At 44.1% G+C, this 20734-nt stretch overlaps 1 protein-coding gene across 1 annotated transcript; it reads left to right on the forward strand.

Moving 5' to 3' along the window:
• Positions 1-300: 300 nt before the first annotated feature.
• Positions 301-18919, forward strand: CREG2 (cellular repressor of E1A stimulated genes 2). The gene is made up of 4 exons (XM_032997070.2): positions 301-759; positions 2653-2822; positions 13902-14015; positions 15280-18919. Exons 1-4 carry the CDS (start codon positions 334-336, stop codon positions 15425-15427), a joined length of 858 nt encoding a protein of 285 aa, XP_032852961.2. The 5' UTR covers positions 301-333; the 3' UTR covers positions 15428-18919.
• The last annotated feature ends 1815 nt before the right edge of the window (positions 18920-20734 follow it).

Raw genomic sequence — 20734 nt, forward strand, 5'->3', positions numbered from 1 at the left:
GCGGGGGGGGGGGGGTGAGTACAATATTTGGGAGCACCGTGGGGGTGGGGGGGGGGGGGGGGTGAGTACAATATTTGGGAGCACCGTGGGGGTGGCGGGGGGGGGGGGTGAGTACAATATTTGGGAGCACCGTGGGGGTGGCGGGGGGGGGTGAGTACAATATTTGGGAGCACCGTGGGGGTGGCGGGGGGGGGGGGGTGAGTACAATATTTGGGAGCACCGTGGGGGTGGCGGTGATGGGGGGGGTGCTGTGCGTGGGGGGGGCGTTGCGGGGCGGGCGGCGGCCGCAGGAGGGTGCTGCGGGAGCGGCGCGGCCCGCGCCTGCCGCAGAAGATGTCGGCGGGGCGGCGGCGGTGGTGGTGGTGGCGGTGGTGGTGGTGGTGGCTGCCGGCGCTGCTGTGGGGCGGCGCGGGGGGTTACGTGGTGGTGAGCTCGGTGTCCTGGCCGCTGCCCGAGGCCGGGGGGGTGGCGGCGGACGAGCTGCACAGCTCCTCCACCGAGGAGACCCTCCCCGCGCTGCTGGAGGAGGCGGGCGGCCTGTGGAAGCAGAGCTACCCGGCCTCGGCTTACCGGGAGGACGCGGCCTTGGGCCCCGGGCCGGCGGGGCGGCGGCCGGGGCAGGGTCCGGGGGCCGCCCCGTCCCGGATGTTCTCGTACCGGCGGGAGGGCGGCGGGGCGCCGGGCCGCGCCGGCACCGCCCGCTTCCTCGCCCGCTACAACACCCGGGGCTTCCTGGCGACGCGGGCCGCGCGAGGCAAGGTACGGTGCTTTCCCCACGCCCGCGGGCCGCCGCGGTCACGCGTTACCCGCCGCGGTGCTGTGTGCCGGCAGCCGCCCGCTGCGCGGGGAAAAGAGTGGAAACTCGGGGAAGAGAAACCGCGTTTGGAGTAGGGTGAGGGAGGCGCCCTAAAAACCGCGCCGGGGAGGCAAAAGCTTTAAGGCAGAAGCGAGGCCGTGGGGTTTGGAGCGGGGCTCTGCTCGCTCCTCGCAGCGCCCTGGAGCCGGCTGCTGCCCACTCCCCGTGGGGTGAGCGGGGCCGAGCCCCCGCTGCCTCCCCTGGGCTGTCACCCGGCCAGGAGGAGGAGGAGGAGGAAGAGGAGGAGGAGGAAGGGAGGAGGAGACCCTGCTGGGCTGCCACAAAATCTGTCTGTCCCGCCGCGGTCCGGCAATAGCAGCTTAAAGGACAATTTCTCTGACAGAAGTATTAAGCAAAAGAGCTGGGCTGCACTGGAGAAGCGGGGTCATTATTTTTTTTTTTTTTCCCCAGCTTTAAAATATTTCCCTTTTTAAAATGAAAGGTTGGAAGGAGACACAGCATCCAATACCACTCACACACACAACAAAAAAAAAAAAAAAAGGGTTGAAGCACATGAACCTTCTGAAAGCTTGGCTGAGTTAGTGACAGTTTATGTTATTGTGAAATAAAAAGCAACAGGTTAAAAAAAGATACCATTAAATAATTATATACATACACACAAGAGGCATGTAATTCTACATCAGTTTGTCAGAAATCCTATTAAATCATATGATCTTAACTTTTCTGGTTGATGGTCATGCCAGAAACCTCAGTGGAGTTACAGCCATAACACAGTCTGCAGTTAGCTGTCTAGTTACAACTCAGAGATAGCACAGAAAAATCTGATTCATAATAGAATTTGGAATTGATAAGGGGGGTGTTGCTGCTCTGAATGCTGAGTTATGCTGCCTGTGTTCCCAGTTCTTTTTGAGCATCCACTGTAACATTAACCATGCATGACAGACTGAGTGTACTGTTCATACTTAATTTGATTTTGCTGTAGAGGATTTACCAGTTGCATTGAATTAACACATTGACCGATAATTTTGCTATTTAACATCTAATTGACCATGAGGAAAGAAATATCTGAAAACGAAAAAATAGGAATTCATTAAATATCTGTCATTGTGATTTATAATGGGATGAAAAGCAAGGTAGGAGTATAAATCGTTATGAGGAATATTAATGTGTGTCACTACTGGGCAGGGACATTTTTGCATGCGTTATATCCACTGTGTGTATGCAGGTCAGTGTATGGGAGAAAACTTTCTGAAAACTTGGCTCCTTGGTGTCTCTCCTGACAGGGAGGAAGGTTCCTACCCCAGCAGCTGAGCTGATGTCCATCTGGACTTCAAACAACTCTAGCTAAAATGCCTTCCTCTCACTTCCTTGGCAAACTGATGCAATCACATTGCAAATCAGGGCCAAAAGGGGGGGGGGGGGGGGCAAAATTAGTGTAAAAGTCAGCGTGATTCAAGGCTAAATTAGGCTCTGTATCCTTTTGGGTTTGAGAAAAGGCATCGGGACTGGTTTAGAGTAAACATTTCTTGACGCTGATGGCATTGATTTTCATGCACTTAAACATTTTTAATTTGGTAGTTCCTTTAAGCTCAATGGAAGAGAAAATGTTCTCTGTAGTGTCATTGACAGAACTGGAAAAAAGAAATAGAGGAGAGATCTGTTTTTATAGAGCTGTGATAGATCTAATTTAGAAGAAGGTCTGTCTCACGATGACAGCAGAAAGGGGGAGCAATTGAGGGTTGCTGTCCTCTCTGCTAGAGCCCTTGAGGGAATCCCCGACATTGTCAACTGTCTGTGAGCAAAGATGTAACCAGTTGCTTGTTTGGATTTTGCAGATCCAAGGTATGCCCTATGGGAACTGTTTACTTCTCAGTGATGGTCCCGTCAATAACAGCACTGGAATCCCTTTCTTTTACGTGACGCCAAAGGACAACAGTGTGGCAGATCTCCTGAAGAATCCCGTGGCTTCTCTGACGCTGCCAGAGGCAGATGGAAATTTCTGCAGGTAAGAGAGTTTTATCTGCCTACTACCACGTTCAGTGAGAACAGAGTCCTAAGAAAAAAATGCTGGGTCCTCACCTTCAATATCCTGCTTTTATTTTTGCCTCTCACCATCAGCTACATGCTCCTCCTTAGGTTTGTTTTGCAGTAAATTGCCCCAGTAAGGCATGGTAAAAAAAAAAACAAACAAACCAGAAGTGTCACTGAAGTATGTTGTAGCATCAACAGCTGGAGTGGCTTTCAGCTCACACATCAACATACCTGCATTTTAATCTCTTCCTGGAGGTGCCTACATAAAATCTAGGTGCTCGAGATCCTATTATAGGCCACGGTGATCTAGTCAATACAGTCCATAGAGTTTCGAGGGCTATCCAAATCACAGCAGACACCTTTGCTCTGCTGAACAGCTCTGGAGGCCCTGCCGATTGCCTTGGTGATACTCTAGCTCTCCAGGGTCTGTGAGGGGATCTCGGGCTCTCAGTTCACAAGTTATACCACTCAGGACCATGCTGCTCAATCTAATTTCTACCTCTTCTGAGGGTACGATTGAATATGATAATAATTGCAAATTTTTGATGCCTTGTGTATCCTAAACAGTCGGTAAATGATCCCCCACACAAAGGAAGCCGGGTCTGAGATTTCCTGATCTACAGCCAGCCCCAGGTTCCTGTCTGCAGAGATAGCAGTGAGTTGACTTCCTCCTAATCATACGTACAATGAATAACTCCAGATCACTGAAGCTTTATGTGTGTAAAATGTATATATGTAAACTCCAAGATGATCCATTTCTCCCCTCTGTGCTTGTCTCCTTGGAAAAGACGTATCTCTGCCATATGTTTGTTTACAGTCAAACATGTGGCAAACTTGGCTGGGTCACCCTTGTGTGAAGTGTTATTTCCAAAGGCCTCCTTACGTGACGAGGTACACGACACTGAAATTGTGTCAGACAGAATTCTGTTACCAAAGCAGATCTTAGCTGATATTCCAAGGAGAGAGAAGAACTAGAAATTATAGGCTGCTTCAGAAAGAAATGGCATTGAAAGTTTTTACCCCAACTTAAGGTCCTCTTTAGGGGAGAAGAGGTTTATCTTGAGAGCTGGATCCCACATTTCCCCAGCTGGGGATTGCCTTGGTTATCATCCCACCTCTCAAACCCTGAGAACAACACTGGAAAAAAGCAGTGAATGGCAAATACGAAGCGCATTGCTGTTGCACCTGTCTGTGTTTGTCTCCAGAATATACTGTTTTCTTCAGAGTTATATGGTGGCAAAATTAAATCTTTCTTAGTCCTAAGCAGTAAGAGTGATTTCAGGCTGACATCCCATTCCCAAGGAATGGAAGTCATGGCTTCCTCTTGCGAAGTCACACACCTAATAGGAATCTTCCATTGCAACATTTGTTAAGGTAATTCAGCTTTCAGTGCTTGAGGAGTTCAACAGAGTTGACCGGAATGAACTGGAGTGAACTAGAATGGTTCTACTTGTTCCTTAGAATTATTTCATTAAGTATTTTGAATTAATAATTTAATAAATAAATGCATCACTTCGTAACAGGCTAATGGAACTTATTCCTGCTTTCTCAGCTTTTTCATTCAATCAAATAGTGAGCAGAGTATCTAGACCAAGTGCTTAAAAATGTATGTTAAGTCCTATGTCCTAGCACCTACGCAATGCCCTATTTTCAGAGGCTTAAGACTCAGAGCAGCTTCCATTGATGATAACTGCTGGTGTTGCACACTTCTGAAAACTACACACCCATGTAGGCACTTAAGTGTGGCCTTTCATCCCTCACTTTAAACAGCCATTCTTGAAAGCCTTGTGCCTTTTATGCTTTAGCAATGTCACTGCCAGATTTACCTGTTTGGGAAGTGTCAATTCACCAACAAAAGAGAACTGCTGCATGATTTATAGAAATATGAAATCCATATACATCACAACCCCTCGAGAATATTTATTCACTGTCTTTCTGTTAAGTAGCTAATAATTTCCAAACCACTACCCTTTTGTTCCGTGTGCCAGAATGTGCTGCTGTTTGTCTTGCAGCTGGGGCAACCTGGATTCTGCCACCCGACTCTCTAGTCCCCTCCGCAGCCTGAGAGCACGCTTGCTGGTGGGAAGAGCTCTCTGGCCACCAAGGAGCTAAACCTGGATTTCCAAGACATCTTAAGCCAAGTTAATTACCAGTTGCCACACCCCTACTCTCCTTCCCTACCACCAGTTGCTTGGTCCCCCCCTCCCCGCCGTCTCTCTCACATTAGCTCTGGGCTTCGCCTGACTCTGATTTGAAACATAAGTCTGAAGAAAATGAACCCGACAATGAGACGAAGGTTTTCTGCCAGTCCTTCTTCCTTTCTTCCCATAGCCGCTGCTGCTCCTGGCCATATAATCCCACGTCCTCCCTTCAGCTAACCATATGGTGGGCCTATTTTAGCTCAGTAACCCAGCAGAAAGCTCTTCCTTTCCCTTTATTTTTTTTTTTTTTCTGGATGAGGTTTCTACTGGGCTAGTGACTTGAATCAGCTCCCCAGGAGCCAGAGGAGTGCAAAGGAGAAGGGAAGGGAGAAGGTGAAGGAAGATAGGACATCCTTATTTTACCATGTAACCGTACTCTGAATATTGAGCTTACTACTGAATTGAGTACACAGATTCAGAGTCTGATCAGCGCTCCTTGCAATATTTATTTTGTTCTTACATTCAGTTTGTTTTTCATTATTTCTGGAGTTCTCATCTGGAACAGATGTTGGCTGGCATTAGTGCAAAGAACAAGCAATAATGGAGAATGAAAAACTGGGACATTTGTTGAGCTGCAGTTTGTGCTCTTGATGATAGCTAGGAAAATGTGAGCAAGCTGTCTCACAACCAGGAACCATGTGGGCACAGGGACTTTAACTTTCTCCTTTCTCTGCCTCCTGTAACCAAGCATCCCTTTTGGGGTGAGATAGCCAGGCTGCGCCACGCAAACAGCACGCCGCATCGTCAGTGCTGAGCTTTGAGTGGTGGCTCGGGTTCTGTGTGACAGGCTTCCTCCTCTTCACTTACACTGTATGAGAGGCAAGACCTTTTACTCTGAGAGACCTCAGGACCTGTTAGTATAAAAATGGTATCTGTGAAGTTTTCTTTGCAAAGGAAAGTGTCATTTATAGGTGGTTTTACCACCAGAGGTTCTCTTGGTCAAGAGTGTCATTAATTGTTTGGGCTTCAAAATTATTACACATAATAGCTAAATGAATAATGCTCAGCATGAGAAAGTTCATGGCCTTGTATACCAGCAACGTATTTGTAGCTTGTTTTCATGTGGAATTTTATTAGAATTTCATTATTAACCTAGTCTGAGTTGCAAGAATTAAAATAAAAGTGAAAGCCGGTCGATGCCTGCAGTCAACGCTCCTGGGAGTATTTGGCACTCTCCTGAAAAATGCTTCTGACCTACTGCATGCAAAAGAAGTCTCTGTCCTTTAGAAAGAAAACATAGCTGATATTTCAATAGTCGTCTTGTATCTAATGAGTTTCAAGTGACTTGTGTGCGTGTACATCAGTTTGATACTAAATTTATTTAGTAGCAAATTTAATTTGTTTTGTTTCAGAACAGACCCAAGTTCCAAACCTTGACAATAAATATTTTCACTTTCAGGGATGTGAGGAATACAGAGTGGTCTTTTTGGTGCTCCAGCTTTAATATTTAACCAGCTGGTGAGAAACTTTGAGAAGCCTAATCTAATAAGAGAAATAACATTTAATAATGAAAGAAAAAGTGCTGCGATGCATCTGAATAGCCACTAATTGCAAGACATTATAATGTTGCAGCTACAGTCTGGATTCCTCATCTCTGACCCAGAGATTGCCATTTCCCAGAAGGAGACGGGCTGCACTTCTCTGAGAAGGCTCTCTGACGGCCAGGCTACAGAAAGCATTCGTTAGCAACTATCTGAAGGCTGATAAATGGATAATAGAGGCAAAAAAAAATTAAATGGTTCAAGGCTATAAATAGACTAAGCTGGCATGTCTATGCCACAGACAAGCTGAAAAGATTGAGTCCCATTCTTAGAGCTTTCAGAGGGAGCAAGACCAAGCCTGACATTAAAGAATAGAGCTGCTATTGTTCTAAACACATTTCCCAACACACAGGCTGCTCAGAGGATCTCCCTTTCCAAGTAAGCTCCTGGGCCTCCCTCATTACAGCTGCAGTCTGGAAGATGGGCAATTAATTTTAAACGTGTGTCTCCTCCTTGACATCAGGTTCAGCACATTTGTAAGGACCAACTGCAGCTTTCTTAGAGAAGGAGCAGTTACACGGCTGCCATGAACTGGTTTTCACACAAGGGAAAAAGAAAGAAAAGCAGTGAACTCTGGGGTCAGTCCATGTGTCTGTTTTTCTTTGCTATTAGTTTGGAGGATGGTGTTTCAGATCCACACTACAGACTGTGAATGATTTTGAGGAAGCCTCAGAATTTTTGAGGTTCCTCACCTGGTTCATGACCACATCAGGGGTGGCTCCATCAGAGCCATTTTACCCACCAGGCTCATCCACTGCTCGAGGTAGCAGATCGGCACAACCGGAGAGACGCCTCCAGTAGGTACAAGCTGGCTCCTTAGGTTTCCTAAACGCTGCATCGAAAAGGCTGACAGGAAGCTCTGAGCATCTCCAGCCCTCCCAGATACCAGCAGGCCATGGGAACAGGCAGGTAATTGGGTGGGTTAGGGTCCCTGCTGCGTGGTTGATCGGCAACTTGCATAAAATGCCAACTTCATCGCCGGGCAATCCTGAGCCTGACATGGGTGGCAAACACAACTTTTGAAACATCAGTTGGCCATCCAACATATAGCTACCCCTGGGTTTGTAGAGACACTGTCTGTTAATACGAGGATGAATATAACAAAGAAATTGGGCACTGCGCCTTCACACAGAGAGAAGTGATGCAGGCTGAAGACAAAGGCTGAATCCAGACATCCCTCAATTTTTGAGATCCACCTCCTGGTTCTGTGGCACAGACATATTTCTTGTTCTGGTATTTATATTGGCTCTTTTTAGTCATATGCAAATAATTATGTCAGTAGCTGTTCCTGAAAAATCTGTATTTAAAAAAATCAGGAAGATGCCAAATTAGAAAGTCAAATATGAAACCTACTATCATTGTGACCCAACGTACACAATATAGCTCTAAATTACTATTTTTTTTTCCTGTATTCTTAAATAACCAACTTCCCAAAATCCCTTTCTAGTGAAGTAGTATGTGCTTCTCTGACTCTGTTTACAGAAATAGTTGATGCTGTGATTTTTTTTTTTCCCTGTGAATTGTCTGTGGTTAAATTATATAAAAGTTTCCCGTCTGAAACAGAGTTCAGCTAAAGAAGTGAGTTGTTATTGTCAATGAAGACAGACAAACAGACTGACTTCACTTAACAAATTCTAATGAAAACATTCTAGGAAGGATTATCTTCTAGGAAGAATGAAATTATTTAAAACATGAAAACAGGTATGCTATGAATACAGACTCACTTAGATGCACAATAGCCATTGTACTAATACTCTTCAGGTCCCAAGCCTGACTACAGATTCAGAAGACTGGTCTTCCAAAAAGCAAAAGCAAAGATGTCTTTTAACTATCTTTGCTGACTCTCAGGCATAGCTGATAAAGAAATTCTTGTCAAAATCAGAGCAGGGCAGGGCAAAACCGCCCAGCCGTATCCAGCTGAAGGCCAGCAACAGCTTTTCAGATTATGAAATTGCTTTCAGCAGAGATTTTGTTTGACGTTCATGCCATGCAGATTAGCGGCACCAGTACATTCTTTCTGCTTCAGAGACTCTGGTAGTTAGTGGTGAGCAAACGAAATGTATAAGGAGGATAACTTGCTTTTCAAACTTAATCACAGTTACGAATTGAAATTATAAGCACTTTACAATGATTCTATGAGGACATAGCATTTCCTCCTTTTCGTTCTGTAGACTTTAGGGGTCCTGTGATGTATTGTATACACTAGAGAGTCTTCACCTTGTACCCAGCTTGGGTCTAGGTGCGGAGGAGCCCTGCGCAGGGTGACAGGGTGCCTACCTGGCGTCCATGGGAGGTGACAGGGATGAGCTGTTCCAGTCCCCACCTCCTAATTGCATGGCTTTGTATGGCTGCTGCTGCTGCTATAAGGAAGGTTAGAAACCATGGAGACAGGCATTGCCACACTGCCCTTATGCCACACACGAGCTGCATGCTCTAAAGTAGAAAAATAATGTAGGAAAACTGTTCTCTGGGGTTTTCTTGGCTCTCTGGCTCTCCATTTCTACAATAGGAGAAAGCTCTTTCCTAACTCCTTTTCTCTTCCATTCTACTCAAAGAAGTGGAGATGTAGAAGCAGTGCTTTCTCAGAGGGCATGGATAACTGTGTTCAGGCCAGATGGGGAGAATTTATGGATCTTGACAGGGAGGATGGAAGGTCCTGTTTCCTCATGGGGGTGGAGGAGAAGGTTGGCAGCTCCTCTGTGGGAAAATGAGGCTGAGGAAGAAGAGAGATTCACCTTGATAGACTCCTGCTTCCTCCCTCCAGTCCCTAGAGCGTTACTGAACCCTTCTGGCTTCCTCCTACTGATTCATTCTTGGGAAGACCTGGTGTTCCTTCCCAAATGCTCTCCAAACTCCTATTTTGTCTTTTCTGCTGCTCAGTGCCGTATCTGTTTCACCTCAGTAACGGACTGCAGAGGCTGAGAATGAACATAACACTCAGGGATACTTTTGGTCAGAAACCAGGAGACAGAGCATCATCAGTCAAAGCAGAGATCTCAACTGTGAAAGGGAATCCTAACCAAGTCCCAACATCATCACCTTGTGTGCCGATATAACCGCATCAGCCTGAACTACGGGTTCATTAGATCTGGACTTGGCTAGTTGTTGTATAGGAACCTTCTAATTAAAATCCAAGAGATGGCTGGTGTAGTAAACAATTTAATGAGTAGGTGGCACTCTTTCCTCTGAACCACGCTTGAACCATGACCCAGAAAGTGCAGAAGTGGTATGCAGTAAAATAAGTGGGACGTGTTCATCAGCAGTGCACCTCACAGCATTGCGTCTCTGTTGGGAAACGTACTTCACTTGGACACAGATTTCTCCTTAGGCTCAGTAAAGTTGGCACCTTTGTGAGTGAGTGCAGCTCGTGCTCTCAACTCACATGCTTGGAAGAGACAACTGCCCAGACTGGGTCCAACTTGGCCTACCTAGTTTGGTCACCGTAAGCAGAGGAATGGAGACAGTCAATTCTTCTCTCTTCACAAATCAGATGAATAATTAAGATGGTCTCTCTTAATGCACTGTGTTCTTATAAAATGCATAAACTGAATCTTCTTCCATTTTAATCTGGCTTCCCTCGATTTCTGCAACAAGGTGTATGCATTTTAAACAAACATAAAAAAATAAATGTGTTCCCTGTTTCTTGGTCTCCTTACACAGTTCCCTGCTTTCTCTTCCCCTCAGTTTATATTTTATCATAGCCTTCATGAAATCCTCCCCGGGGAGACAGAGGACCTGATTCTGGTGGAGACAGGGCCTGAGAAACCACCTTGGGTTTTCTCGGCACAGAGACAGTGTCACCGGCATGTCATGTCTCCCCCTGGCTCTGCCTCCCCCTCGCCCCCAGCCAGCAGCACATAAATGTTCGATAAAGCATCTCCTCCGCACCCACTTGTTCTTGTGCCAACAAAGAGTAAAGGAACTCAAGGGCTGAGAGCTGAAGATGTGTTTGTTTATACAGAAGGCAAGAAGTGGCTAGTGAATGCATGACTAGGCCTCTACAGATGTGAGGGAGGAATATTTTAGTAAATATACCTATTTATCCCTGGTATCTCTCTATTATCTTTAATAAAAATATGAGCTACATCCCTGGCTATATTCCTTTACTCCTAGGTAGGAAAGCCTGCATTTACATTAGTTGCACTGGTAACAGCACTGAAAATTCAAGACTTGTTCACAGTGGAGTTAGAAGTGGTAGCTGTAAGTTTAGTGATTTTTGACTGTTAAAAAAGTATAAAAGTAATCACATGTTATCAGGGAAATACTATTCCCAAAACAATGCAGAATCAGATTTACTTCAGAATACGAAGGGCTCCTTTGATAAAGAAAATACCAATGCTAATGTAAGATTAGAATACAAGGTTCCTATTCTGAAACAGAAAACCTATGATAAGAGGCAGTGCTAAAAGCAAAGCCAACATAGTAGTAACACAGTGTACTGAACTCAAATGTATCATTGTCCTGTTCAGCTCTTCCAAAACTGCATCTAGCATAATCTCAACAACTAATTTGTTTGCCTCATTTCCCAGAAAAACAAACTGACCCTCCAGAATATTATTCCAATGTGCAAAATTCAGTTTGAATAACTTTTACTGAGAAAATAGTACTCTCTGTGTCGATCAGTGTAACACCCTGACTCATGGGAATATAGAGAAAACTGCAAACAGGAGAAGGAGACAGGGACGAAAACAGAAATAAACCATTCCAGATATGGATGTACAGTGTGTGGGTTTTGTGGAGAGCCAAATATGTGGAGAGCAGTTTTTCCTGTAAATCGGGGAAGAGTCACATCTGACACTAGTTCTATCAGGCAAAATCGTCTCAGCAAAGGCAGGCAAGATTCACTGCTTAACCACAGTAATGTCAGGTCATTGCCTACTCAAAATCAATGAGTATGCTTTTAGAATAAACATGTACTTACACAAAAAGTTCAAATAATTGAAACCTGAGAAGGTGTTGGACCATAATCTCTCAGTTCTCCTGATCACACCTAAATCTATCATCTTGATCCCCTCTGTGGAATGCAGATATCCTTTAATAACAATCCTTTTCTAATTCCTCTCTGAAAGTAATTACCCATGTCTTACCTAGGAGCTATACCCAAGAAGGGCACTTGCAAGTATGCCAGCTTTTCCCGGCTCTTCAGTTGTTTTATGGTACTGTTAGGCTGCGGAGGAAATGGTTTCACACACACAGGTACACAGTTTTTGTTTAAAGCAATCCTCTGAACTGAAATGCCGCTAGTGAGAAGTTCCTCCGCTTCCGTTGTTTTAAGAATCATTAAGTTAAATATATAAACATATATAGAGGGTGTTGATACAGTATTAAGTGCAGAAGGTAACAATAAATCAGGAGATCACTTCAAATGGATTTTAGGGCTCTGCTACCCAGGGCCGACTGTTGCAGGAGTGTGAATCTGCACTGCCCTGGCTGCTGGACAGACAGGCCCTCGGCGGACACCCCTTGTCTGTGGGATTCAGCTCTTCTCTCCACAGCTATATGCACTGTATTCGCCTGTATTTATTCGTGTTTTGGTGGGTGAGCTTCTCGTTGGACCTTGGACACTGAGCGGCCACACAACACCCGAAGCCTACGGAAAAGAAATGCCAGGAGCCACGGGTGTCCCCGGGGCACGGAGCTGCACTGCTTAGGGACGGGACACTCTCAGGCCACTGTCAGCCAGCTGGGAAATGGCACCTTCAGCACGCACTAGGAGTTAGCTCTGAGGATCTACAGCGTGCCAAGGTGACCAGGTAGACAAGTTTGTGCTCTGAATATACACTGATAGAAATAAACCCAGTGCTGGGGCAGGGAATGCAGACTTCTGGGTACTCAGAACACCATTAATTTATTAATTCAGAATAAAAAAAACCAAAATGTACTAGAGAAAATTAGGCCATTATTTACTGAACAGAAAGTTTGAGCTTAATCTTTGGCTGCTGCCCTTCCTCCCAAGCAGAAAGTGTGGTGAAGGAAAAAGAGTGGAGTTTGTCCAGAGGTCGTTAAGATGAACACCCCCTTCAGACAACTGCTGCTCCAAACCGAACAGGGTGCCGGAAGAACATCCCAGAGATGGTGTGACTGCAAATGGCTCTTTGGAGCTCAGGCTGCAGACTGTGCCAAGTGCTTACTGGGCATAGCTGAGTATCAGTCAGCCTGCTATACTTCCTTGCGTATCTCTGTTCATGGCCCTGTCTATAAAAGCAGATACTTTATTCAGTGAGCTATACAGTCTTTCATAACCATCTGTGGGGAGTCTGCAGGTGTTAAATTAGCTGCAGGAGGATGCCCATATGTTTTCTGGATGCAATAGACACATATTGAGAATTATAACCAAAAAAAAAAAAAAAAAAAAATCTGTTGCAGATTGCACACAGTTAAGGCTAAAGGGCTCAAGCCAAGATCTTTAAGTAAAATCGCACACAGATGAGATGTAATTTACTGTGATTTGCTGCATCAGATTAAAACATAGCGAAGAAGAAATGCAGTCTTCATTTCCTAATGTAATTTTTGGGGCTTATGTTCTTATGAGGGGAGACAGTCCCATGAGATGTTGAGCAGTTTCAAACTGCTGGCAATGAGATTTGGGGCTGCTCAGCACTTGCCAGGATCAGGCCTTTGCAGTAATCTCCTACAGCTTTTTTTTGTGACTGGTCAATTTACTTATGATTTATATCCTTCCATTATATATGTCAGAGTCAGCAATTGCCCTGCAGCTACTAATGGGAGTTATTTATTATTACTATATAGAAAGAGCCAAAAAGCAACAAGTACCTTCTCTTCCCTGTTTTGGTCTGAAGGATGAAGGCAGTTGGAGAATTTTTTTTTTTAATAGATCTTACTTGTCTCTTTGGTGTAAAGGAGTTGAAAAGTGGGTAAAAATGAACAAGGATTGAGTTTCTAGGATAGGCACAAGGAAAAGACCTTATGTTTTATACACAAATACATGTGTTCATGCTTATTTTGTTGGCATAGGCATAGACTAACCATCTCACTAGTTCTTTTCAGATTCCTGAATTCAGGTCTGTACATATGTCTGGGAAAACTCCCATTTTCACATTTTTTACAATCTGGCATATATTAATCCAGTTTTTAAGAGCATAAATTAAGCAAGTATCTACTGAAGAGATCTGTTTCAGGTGAGTATTCCTTCAAGAGCCCCCTGAAATGTTACAGCTGGGTGTAGAAAAGACCTGCAAGGCTCGACAAAATATTGCAGCTTTTTTTATGTGAGCAGGAGTTCAGATTTCTCCAAAAACTCTTCACAAAGAAACCAAGCTATTACACATGACCGTTTTTCTCTGTGCACAGAAAAAATGTAATCGATCCAGAGGATCCAAGGTGCTCCAGGCTGACTCTCACGGGACAGATGGTCACGGTGCCTCCAGAGGAAGTGGAATTTGCCAAGCAAGCAATCTTTTCCAGGTCTGTATGTAACAGGCGCGCAGTAAACTCCAACCTACAGGTTTGAGACAAATAGACGGAAGTGGCCATTGGTACAGAAAATCTGAGTAGTAACAAGCCTGATCTTCACTTTGGGGCCATGAAGCGTGTTGGGTTCTGTGTGGCTTGGAACGACAGGCAGAGCTGTGTGACCTCCTTTTGACTCTTGAGGTAACGAAATATGGAAATGCAATTAAGTCAGTATTGGACTCTGGTAGGGCGCATGGTTTATAATCTGGGGGCTATGAAAATATTTCACCTGGCTCCAAGGAGAGATTCTGTATAATCCTGGGTGTATTTGTTACCTGTAATGATTCTTCTCCACCTCAGGACAGGTAGTGCTCTTCAGCCACAGCCCCCTACTTGGAGACAGAGCAGAGCTCTGCTGCCTTTGGTTTACAGGTTTTATTACCTCTCCTGACGTACCGCAACAACTGCTGCCAAAGCCGTAATACTTACCAAAGAGTCTCTTTTGAACAGATGGAAGCACAACCCCGGCACATACACACACCCCCGGGATGTGCCCCCATGCCCTCCACTGGGTCTTCAGAATAACAGGCGTGCAAACCCCGAACCTTAGCGGGGGCATGCACCTCCCACACAGGCTGCCAGGGATGGTCCTCTGGGCATACCCTGCCTCGTCAGTCAAATACTGCTGGGAAACCGGGATGGACTGGGATCCAGAGTAGACCAGAGGCGATACTCTCTCAGCACCCAGTATTGCTGGCAGGGAGGGTCTCTTTGAGCTAGCTCCAAGGGCAGGCCCAAGAAACGGGACAGAAATACAGGCTGAGAAGGCTATAGCAGGCAACAGCTCAAAGAGGCTGTGCTCTCCCTCCTAGCTAGATTTATTAGCTCTCCTGCCATACCACAACGACCGCTACCAAAGATGTAATATGTTCAGAATGCTGTTTCCTTTGAACAGGTATAAGCACAACCCTGACGCACATTCAGAGAATCTCCTCTAACTGTTTTTCACTCAGAGACCAAACAACATCTGCCTTTAGAGGTGGGGTTCTGCACCAGGGGAAGGTGGTGTTCGCTGGCTGCCTTCATTGCAGTTCTCGCCAGCTTGGGGTGTGGAAGATCATAAACCTTACTGCAAGGAAGGCAAAAAATGATGAATGGTGGTGGTTCTCAGGTCCCAGATTTCACTCTGGCTGAGCACACCAGTCTGAAGAAAAAAGCAGACTATGCATATGCTTTGGCACATCTTTTCAATTCTTTTTTTGCTTTGTCCTTCCAGGCACCCGGTGGTAAGAAAGTGGCCTCGTAGCTATGAGTGGTTCTTCATGAAAATGAACATTGAACACATTTGGCTTCAAAACTGGTATGGAGAAGTTTCTGCCATTGCAGTAGAAGAGTATTTAAAAGCAGTCCCAAGTAAAGGGTGATTAAGTGGGCTTCAAGACAGAGAGTTTCCTTTCCAAACACTTAAAATTTCATGCTGGGTGGTTACAATGAGTATTTTTTTTCCCAAAAGGCTTCAAAATATCCCCGTCTCACATGGAGCAGAGTGAAAATAAACCAACACAGACTTTAAAATTATAAAGGAGAGGTAAATACTAGCCCTACACTGCAATGTACAAACTTGTCACTTCAAACAGGCAGTGCATCATCTTAAATGCTGCTTAAAAATGCTTTGTGTCTGTTTGTTTTGACTTCCGTTGCTGTGCACCCACAGGGAAACACAGTATGTGCTAAATATAATGTTCTGATTTACAGAAAAAGCAAATTACCTACTCAAAACCCTCTATGCATTGTGGAGGTATTATTGCTGCTTGGTCTCCCTTGATTTGTAAGTACTCTAAGAGAAACTTAATAGCTGAAAATTTAGATATTTAAGTTTTGAAAAAATATTTTGCTAAAGCTGTCCTCACTTGATAACTTATATTTTCTACATGTGCTTTTCCCTAATCAGATAATCTGATATTTCGCTTAGAAATTGAGGAGAAATTCTCTCTTTTAGTAGAAAAAATGCAAGCATGCAAGCATCTCAAACAACATGGCTCCACTGTAACTTGTCTCTCACTGACACAAAGCTGGTTAAACACGTTAAGGGCCAAGATCAAATCAGCCCCACAAGGATTATCCTAATACAAGTATAAACATTCTCATAAGAAGAATTTAAGTAAATGTTCTCAGCTAGCCTTTTCCTGTTATGAGACAGGAAAAGTATTTTTAATAGCCTCTAGTCCCACTGTTTTTGCATCCCTTCTCCAGACACCGCTTTATTCTTAACTCAATTGTGCAACTGATTTTTGTAAACCATCACTAACTCATCTGGGGGTGAAGCCAGTCCCTTAACTCTGTTTCCTCACCAACTTTTAAAGGGCTTGTTCCTGCATTTATTTTTTAAAGAAGCCTAAAGATAGGTAGATATTTCAGGCCATGAAAGACTCATTTTCCTAGTGTGAAAGTGCAAACTCTGTTGCAAACACATTATGAATAGGCATCATCTCATGTGATAACACCAGAAGTGTTCAAAGGTATTTTATTCACCTCCGTTTTTTTCTCTACAAGTCCTGGTAAACTTACTCTGCAGTTGCTCTGGGTATCACAGTAAGAAAGTTCCCATGGCTAACCAGCCAAGTCATTACACAGTTTGGAAATTATACAGCTGTTCTCCCTGTTAGGCACTGTGGTGGGGTTTCTGGGCCTGTGGGGAGGGTCTGCCAGCATCCCACGGAGGGGGGCACCTGAGCTCTGGACACCAGCCCGCACCATGGCTGGGCTGAGAGAGAGCCCGGGTCCTCGGGGTGAGTGACCTGAGCTGGTGCAGGTTAATCCCTGGGCAGAGCTCAGAGGCAGCTGGTGAGCTATGACCAGCTGGAAGCCAATTAAGTGTAGCTGAGCTTGTTTTGGTTCAGGCGGGGAGAGAGGGAGTCATTCCTGGAGCGGAGCTGGGCACCGCGCTGGTTTAACTACCAGGGGCCACTTAGCCCTTGAGCGAGTTCGAGGCTCCAGGCATCACTACCATTCCTGATATTCTGGAAGAATTGAAGACAAATGTGGGGGAAAACTTCATTTAGACACTTGTTAAGCATTTTTTTTCCTCGTCTCATTGCCAGACGCTCTGTTAGCAGTGCAGATCTTTTGCAGAGGTAATTACTCAAAAGGGGGAAGCGTCCTGCCTGAATCTATTCCCTTTATTTTTTTTCTTGGCAGATGAGCAGCATTTTCCCATTTGAGTTTGCCCACAAGTCTTGCACTGTGTAGTACTAAAGCAAAACGGCCCATCCTGTACAGATTTATAGAATACCATCATGTGAAATCCTCCTCGATTCCTGTAATTTTGCCGTGGAGATCTTTGTCCACTATGGATTTGATACTTTGCCCCTTAGCATTAATGGGACTTTTAAAACAGAGTCCAACAGGCAGAGTACTAGACCCTGTAAGGGAATTTCCACAGGTCTCACATTTCTGTGCAACTTTAATTACATGTTTCATTATCCCAGTTCCTTACTATTCCCAGAGAAACCTGAACTGCCTATTCTCTCCCCCGCCCCTAAACACACACATACACACAGATTAAGCAAACTCAGTGTACAAGCTTAATGTTTAAACAAGATGAAGAAGAGAAGAAGAATTTTAGAAATGCTGCTGTTACTATACTCTCAATTTCACTTACATCCTTAGGCAGCCTGGCAACAGTGACGTGGTCCTATGTCCTATCCGTTAACTTATTAACACTCATGCCTTAAAGCAGTAAGGGATTGTATCGATGATGTCCAGTAAAGCTTTAACTGTTTAAGAAGTAAGGCTGCAATAGGAAAGGTTTTGAATTAACAATATCCTACTTGCTATAGGCTGTTCCCCTGCACACCTAGATTAATTGGAGTAGGTTCTGTATTGTAAATTGTCACGTTCGTCAAGAAGCTTTTCTGTATGGACCTGCTGTGAAGCTCTTGACAGAACCTCAAAACACGAAACAGCGGTGGCATGTACAGTGACAAAAGGGGCTTCCTGAAGAAATGCCGTCTTAAATCACCTGTTCTCATTTCACGCTTCCTTCTCCAAGGAATAGCTACCATAAAAGTCCCTGAAAGTCTGTAGAAATTCATCAAAAATATGACCTGCGGGTTTTGGATGGAATTTTCTGGACCAGAAAAAGTGGAGGACACGGTAGTTTGCTTAATTGGGCTTTATGTTATTATTTATATACTGGTTCCAATTTTTCTTTAAACTGATAAGTGTCTCAAGTGATATTGATCATCATGTGGTAAGTGATGTTTGTTAAAGCTTTTAACCCAAAGAATGTTATTGAGATATCATCATAAAATCATAGTTCCTTGAGACTGTAAAGGGACTGGTCTTGCTTCAGTTCGAGTCAATAGCAGAACTCCTATTTATTTGGTGTGTTTTAATTATTATAACAAATAAACAGTTTTATAAAAGGTCTTGATAAGCACTTAGGAATTTATTAAGCATTTCCACTAGCTGATGTGTAATTTATTTCCACATGTTCTGTATCTGAGTTATTTCTGTAGCTTCCCCCCAAAAGCTTGTTGTGCAATGTGTGTTATTTAAGACTTTAACTGTGGTTTTGCAATATTTAAGAGATGCATTTAGTTATGTCTGTTTACTTGCTGAAAAAAAAGGAAGACAAAGTTCTAAACTTGAGTTCTCACTTTTTGCTAATTTGTGCAAACGTATTGCGTGTACAGGATTTAAGCACAGCTAGTTTGAACTGCTGTTCTTATTTAACCAAAGAAGGTTCCACTTCTGATGAAATTCTCATCACTTCAGTGGATGAAATGCAACCTGTCTCATTTCTGGATGTGTACTGCAATTTGCAATGTATTTTGATTTCTAAAGATCCTGAATGTTGTTAACAAAATGCTTATTAAGAAGAAATACAAATAAAACAAATTTCAAAGTGGAAACTGCAGTTAGAATATTCTTGAGTCTGTAGTACAGCCTTAGCCAGAGTAACTGACCTTTTGCTGACAGCCATTATAATTTCTATCTAATCTGAACATCTGCTTTTTTTTTTTTTTTCCTATTTTTTTCTGTTTTTTTCAGCTTTCCTGAACCAAGCTAATTTCTCTCAAAATATTTCTGGAAATTGAGACTCAGATCTGCCTTCGTACAGCCTCGCTTTTCGCTGAGGAGAAAAGTCTAACCAAGCACCTTTTCTCTTTCCTTCGTCTTCTCATTACTGTCAGCTTTGGTTTCACTGTGGCAGTTAAATGTCACTCTTAATGTTTCCTCTTCTTTCTGCACGTGGGGACTGAGCACTCGCCTCTCAGGTGTGCATTGATGGTGTTTGGGAAGTTTCCTCAGTGCTATTTCTTCCCTTGCTCGCCTTGTTCTTACAAGTTCTTGTTACAGTTTGTTTCTCTGCTGTCCGCTTTCCCCTGACACATTTTCTCAAGCCAAGGCTGACAATTTACCTTTTCATCTTGCTTTCCTGCACCATCTCCTTTCAGCAGAATTCAAGCTCTCCCACTAAAAGTCCCACTTCATATCTGATAAAAGTTATAGGAAACAGCCTGTGTTTCCTATTTATGCCTTACAGTCTTTGTCTTGCCACTGGTTGGACTGCATTCGCTGTGAGGACCGTGACAACAGTTTCCTAACCAGTACGAATCACAGTCAACATCAGTTTCCTATTTCCAGTGACTCCGTGTTCTTAAAAGAACATTTCCTGTAGCTGTTCTTTTCCTTTGTACTGACTCTTTCTACTTTTATGCCATTTCCGGAGTGATGTCTGTTTGGATTACACTAACTGGCTTTCACTTTTTTACCAAAAAATTCTCACTTGAACAATGTTTTTGGACTCGGCAGGGTACTGTCACTTTTTTTTATCTGCTTTTTGCCAAACACTGAGTTTGTGCTCCTTCCGAATTGTCTGTCGCTTGCCATCCTTCGACACGGCTCACCCTTTACCTGCCCCTATTCTGCCACCACCTTCCCATCTAACATTCTCCTGCTCCTCTGTTGCCATACCAAATTTTTCCTAATCTTTTCTTCATTAACTCTGGTTTTTCTCTGTTCTTCCCCCAGCTTCCAATTCCTTCTCCACAGCCCCTTCCACATTACTTTGTCTGCACAGTCTTGGCCATCTTCTTGATGTTGTTGCTTTAATCTTGTTCTCACAATGCTCAGTGCCTTTGGAGAGAGTCCCAACACCACCGAGTATTTGGTGAGAATGCTACTTTAAAACATACTTTGGGTTTGAAGATGTATTTATTTTTCTTTTGTTTACTTAAATACCGACTCCAGAACAGAAGCAGGGACATAGAGGCCTTGGTGCCGACAGAGTAGGGCAGTTCACTGAGCTCTCACGGCGTCTGTCCGATGACACCTTCAGCACAAACTATTCCAGGCTCTACCAGACCCCGTCCGCGTCAGAAACCACAACATATAATCATCGTTGGGAAGGACATTACCTAAGTTTGACAGCACTGTTTGATGACATAGGTAGCAATGCATGATTACATAAATGTTGACTTCTGAAGGAAAAAACAAGTGTGTGAGACCATTCAGAAAAGACTGCTAACTGGTGAGAACAAGCGATCCATTTCAGCAGCTGGAAGAAGGTACAGGTGACTTGTATAAAAACACTGTTAAGACTTTAAACGTGTTTATTTAAGAAGAGGTACATGCCGAACATTTATATTTAATGGAAAGCTAGTCCATCAAACGGCCATGTTTATTCAGCACCTCCATCTCTTACTTCAATACGGGTTTTTTTC

This window comes from Tyto alba, unplaced genomic scaffold (genome assembly GCF_018691265.1).
Source record: "Tyto alba isolate M040663 unplaced genomic scaffold, T.alba_DEE_v4.0 Super-Scaffold_45, whole genome shotgun sequence".
Lineage (NCBI taxonomy): Eukaryota > Metazoa > Chordata > Aves > Strigiformes > Tytonidae > Tyto > Tyto alba.

Bases quoted from the DNA above. Each gene is read 5' to 3' on its own strand.
- CREG2 (XM_032997070.2), top strand. From the start codon at position 334: ATGTCGGCGGGGCGGCGGCGGTGGTGGTGGTGGCGGTGGTGGTGGTGG. The intron at 760-2,652 runs GTACGGTGCTTT...TGGATTTTGCAG, and splicing joins CGCGGGCCGCGCGAGGCAAG to ATCCAAGGTATGCCCTATGG. The intron at 14,016-15,279 runs GTCTGTATGTAA...TTGTCCTTCCAG, and splicing joins AAGCAAGCAATCTTTTCCAG to GCACCCGGTGGTAAGAAAGT.